Source organism: Echinops telfairi, unplaced genomic scaffold, assembly GCF_000313985.2.
Source record: "Echinops telfairi isolate 266 unplaced genomic scaffold, ASM31398v2 ScPeMD7_7;HRSCAF=31, whole genome shotgun sequence".
NCBI classification, from domain to species: Eukaryota; Metazoa; Chordata; class Mammalia; order Afrosoricida; family Tenrecidae; genus Echinops; species Echinops telfairi.
In genome coordinates, this window is record NW_022103904.1 from 17364330 (window position 1) to 17368670 (window position 4341).

The 4341-nt window shown below is 40.6% G+C and overlaps 1 protein-coding gene across 1 annotated transcript in view; it reads right to left on the bottom strand.

Annotated features, from left to right (window-relative positions):
- Positions 1-4341, bottom strand: part of ABCA13 (ATP binding cassette subfamily A member 13) — a 457705-nt gene that overhangs the window by 349158 nt on the left and 104206 nt on the right. Inside the window, exon 19 of the mRNA XM_045286290.1 lies at positions 2375-2569. Within this exon, the coding sequence (XP_045142225.1) occupies positions 2375-2569 (195 nt within the window). The remainder of the gene's footprint in view (positions 1-2374; positions 2570-4341) is intronic.

The following is a 4341-nucleotide window of genomic DNA, read 5'->3' on the forward strand; positions in this document are numbered from 1 at the left end:
ATAGGAGGAAAAAACAAACTGTGCTTTTGCAACCTTCTTAGTGCTATCACCACCAAACACTGTATATTTTAGTTTCCCTGGTGTATTCTTTGTTTTAAAATACAAAGTCTGTGAAAACAACGTTTGTCTGTTTTAATTATTTATACAGTTACAAAGAACACAACCAAGCCAATATTAGTTGCTTAGTAAGCATTTGTTGAACGAATGGATACTTTTCCAAAAACTCTTTCCACAGACAGGTAAAAATCACAGTAAATCTCTTCATTTTGTATGACATTTGCATATTGAATTTTCAGATTTTCAGACTCGGGCCAAAGATCCAGTTTGTCACTGATTTTTCTTTTGTCTCATTAATATTCAGCTGCTGACCCTGTAGCTGAACCACAGAGCCCCAGAGAACAGAGAACCATCTTGCTCAGATGTACTCATTTAATAATAATAAGATTCTATCAGATAGAATCTGATATCTATCAGTAATAGAAATGTTATAGAGGTTTATATCACTGCCTACCTTCCTTTCTAATTACAGCCTCACTTTAGAAAAAAAATGCAAAGAGACCCCTTGCTTATTGTTGACAATGACTGGAATTCAGCTCTATCCCTGCCAGAGTAGAAAAACATATCATATTAATATAGCAAATGATGTTTTGCCACAAGCTTCGGTACTCATGGTTATGGCAAAGAGACAGCCAAGTAGAACAAAAGGCAGATGCACTTTGGGTTGAGTGCAGCTACAAATGAATCTTGCCTCCAATGCCTATCAGAGTGTGAATTTTGGAATGTTTCACCATCCCTGAACAATAGCATGCATTGATCAAGTTTCACAGAGCCACACATCTAGAAAGAATCTAAGCATTCAGATCTCTTGTTGCTGAGGCTTCTATTACTTTTATATATGGGTGGGAGAATGAATTCAGCATAATATTTCATCCCACTGTGATATCTTGGAAAGAATGAGGGTTATTAACAGAATTATTTGAGCCCTTTCCAAACAACAACAATAAAAGCTCCCTGCAATCACGTTGGTTCTGGACTCATGGCTACCCTACAGGATAAAGCACTGCTGCCCCTGTGGGTTTCCAAGCTGAAATCCTTCTGGGAGCACAAATCCTCCTCTTTCTTCCTCAGAATGGCTGTTAGTTTCAAACTGCTGACTTTGCTAAAAGCTCCTATTTGGACCCTTAGAAGTATGAATTTCAAATTTCTGGCCAAACATAGTGCACATAACAGAATGACCACTTTTCATGACCTAAGATAAGTTCCCAATTCTCAGAAAGGAATCACGTTAAAAGTACTGAATAGAGTGGGAGAAAAATATGGAACAAGGCTCGAAATGATAGTTTAAAAACAAAAACCACAGGCTACCCATAGGTCAGAGACTAGTGGAATCCCCCAAACCACAACTTTGGATCTTTGTCACTCTCCACGCCTGAAACTAAACTCATCCGCATTACTCAATTTTTAGACAAACAATACTCACATCTATAAGGTGGACAGTAAGACTCAGAGGTACACATTCCTTAGGACAATCAACTATTTCAGTTCAAAAGAGTTGCATTTTCCCAATGACACAGCTGGAAGAGGAGTGCAGTGAGAAACTCACAGAGGAAGTGAGGTGAGAGGTGTTGTCTACGTTCTGGAGATGGCACTCAATGAGAAAACAACCAAATGAGAATGAATTGTCAAACGGAAAACCATTTGTTCTGCGAATCTTCTCCCAATTCAAAATAAAACATTAAAAATATGAGAAAACATTAATGGAATGGCCACTAAGGGAGATATGACTCGTCAGTGGACCTGTGCCCCATTTCTGGCAGGTGTGATTCCTGGCAGGTCTCAAAGGACATTATAAAGTTGGAAAGCAGGGGTGAAGTAATGAACAAATACCATTGCTCTGTACATGAGCGTCAAGCATTAATTCTACTGAAACCTAAAACCAATGTCACTGCCATCGAGTTGATGCCAACTCTAGTGGCCCTTTAGGGCAGGGTAGAACTGCCCCTGCAAGTTTCTGAGACAGAAACTGTTTACAGGAGTAAACGGACCTTGCAGTGAGTAACCCATCCCGTAACCACTGTGCCAACAGAGCTCCTCAGAGAGAAAATGCCCCCAATATGGGGGCATTTAACCTCCCTATGGGTTTGCAGTGGACTCATTCTTAAAATTAATTAAGTCACAATTCAGGGCAGAGAAAGAGCACCTCCCAGTTCAGAGGTCAGCAGTTAACGTGGGCAGCTGAAGAGCAGGCATTCACGTTTGTCCCACTTTCCCAGGTAAACTCACAGAAGACTGGCACACAGCCGAAGGGAGACTGACCCCTCGCAGACAATCTCTCCCACCCATGCGTGCCCTGACCATTTGGCTTTCTACTTACTTTGTAGAAGAAATTCCGCAGGTTCAGATTTTGGCTCATTAACACAATCAGAGAATACACGTCTGGTCCAGACAAGGCACACAATTCCTTCACTGCTGAAAGAGCTGCTTCACCTTCGCGGAAGGTCAGCAGGAGATGAAGGGTGTCTCGGTCACATCTCCCAAACAAGGCTACCGTAAGGATATTAGATAGAACCTGTTTCAAATATATGGATAAATATTGAATACGTCTTGAGCACGAAGTATTTCAAACACAAATATTTTTTTTGACAAACTATCCTGCAACCCATTTCCCTGAAGCATATAGGATTGACATGTAAAAACAAAGAACCCAAACCTCTGTTCTGAATGCAGATGTTGTGAAAATGGGTCTTTTTAAGCAACATGCTCCATTTGATGCTTTGGGGGCTGTTATAAAATAGATCATCTTTCCATTCTCTCCATGGCTGCCTCTCAAAATATCATCCCATGCTGCCCTCCCATTCACCCGTGTTGCCCCCATGGTTCCAAAGTGGGTCCTTTTTCCGTTAGTTTGAGTCTAAACGTTATTTTCAGTTTAGTAGCTATCACGTCTCACCATTATTAGGACAAAACTATATTTTCCTCTACTTTTCCAGACTAAAAATCAGATTAGCAAATGCTCTATAAATGCTTAAAGGGAAAAGCTAATAAATTCAGAAGCAGGGGGTGAGGATCACTCATATGATACGGACTTCAAAAATCTTGTGGAAAAAAAAATTGAAAGATAATGGAATTTTTCCATTTTTCCATAAACGATTTGAAGATCCACTGAGCAGTCTTTCATAGTATGCATCCCTCTCACCACCCCAGTGCCCCAGCTAGGAGAGCATCAAGCAATGCGCTCTGAGTTGGTACACCAAGTGGCATCGCCTAGGAAGGGTCTTTCTGGTCACAGTGAATTGTTTTGTAAAAGCAGTTTTGCTAGGAACTCAGTTTTTGGGATGGCCAATGCAAGAGCACAGGGTGTGGCTGTGAAATTTTGTTTTCTGCTCAGGGAAAAATGCCTCAGAAACTGTGCTGATGTTGAACACAGCTTACAAGAACAGTGGTATGTGAAATACTCAAGTGTACAAGTCGTTTTCTCATTCAAAAAAAGGTGAAATGCTGATTGATGACAAACCTCATTCTGGATGTCCATCAAATTCCCAAACAGATGAAAATGCCAACAAAATTCTTGCACTTATGCTGGAAGACTGACGACGGACCACTGAAGAGATGGAGAACTTATCTTGGAGCGTGTCGGCGAATTAAAATGGAAAATTTCGGAATTAAAAGGGTCATTGCAAAATTTTTGCCTTGGGTTCTGACTGGACCAGGAAAAAGGCCATTGAGTGGAAACATGCCATGCTTTGAAAGGACAGCTATGAAGCGACCCCGACTTTTTCCCCAAGATCATTACTGGTGTCCAGACATGGTGCTATTCTTATGACCCTGAAAGCAAATATTAAGCAAGCCAGTGGAAGATGTGTCAAGTAAAAAAAAAAAAAACACAAAAAAACCACATCAAGTGAAATCAAAGATCAAATGGCTACTCATTTGGGTTTTTGGGTTTTTTTTTTATGTGAGGGGGATAGTGCATTTGGATTTCTTTCCACCAGGTGAGGCTGTTAATCAAGCTTTCTATTTAGAAGTTCTGAAAAGATTGCGTAACAGTGCATACAAAAAAGGCCTGATTTTTGGCAGATGGGGGACAAGTTTTGCCACCAAGATAATGCACCTGCTCATGCAGCCACCTTAGTACACCAGTTTTTTGGCCAAAAAAAACATGCCCCTCATGCCACAAGCACCTTAATCACCTGACCTCGCTCTGCCTGACTTCTTTTTTTCTACAAATGAAGAACATGAAAAGACAGCAAATTGACAATACAGAGGAGGTGAAGAAAAAAAAATGAGGGTGATGCTGTCAGTCATCCAAACAGATGAGTTTGAAAAATGTTTCCAATAATG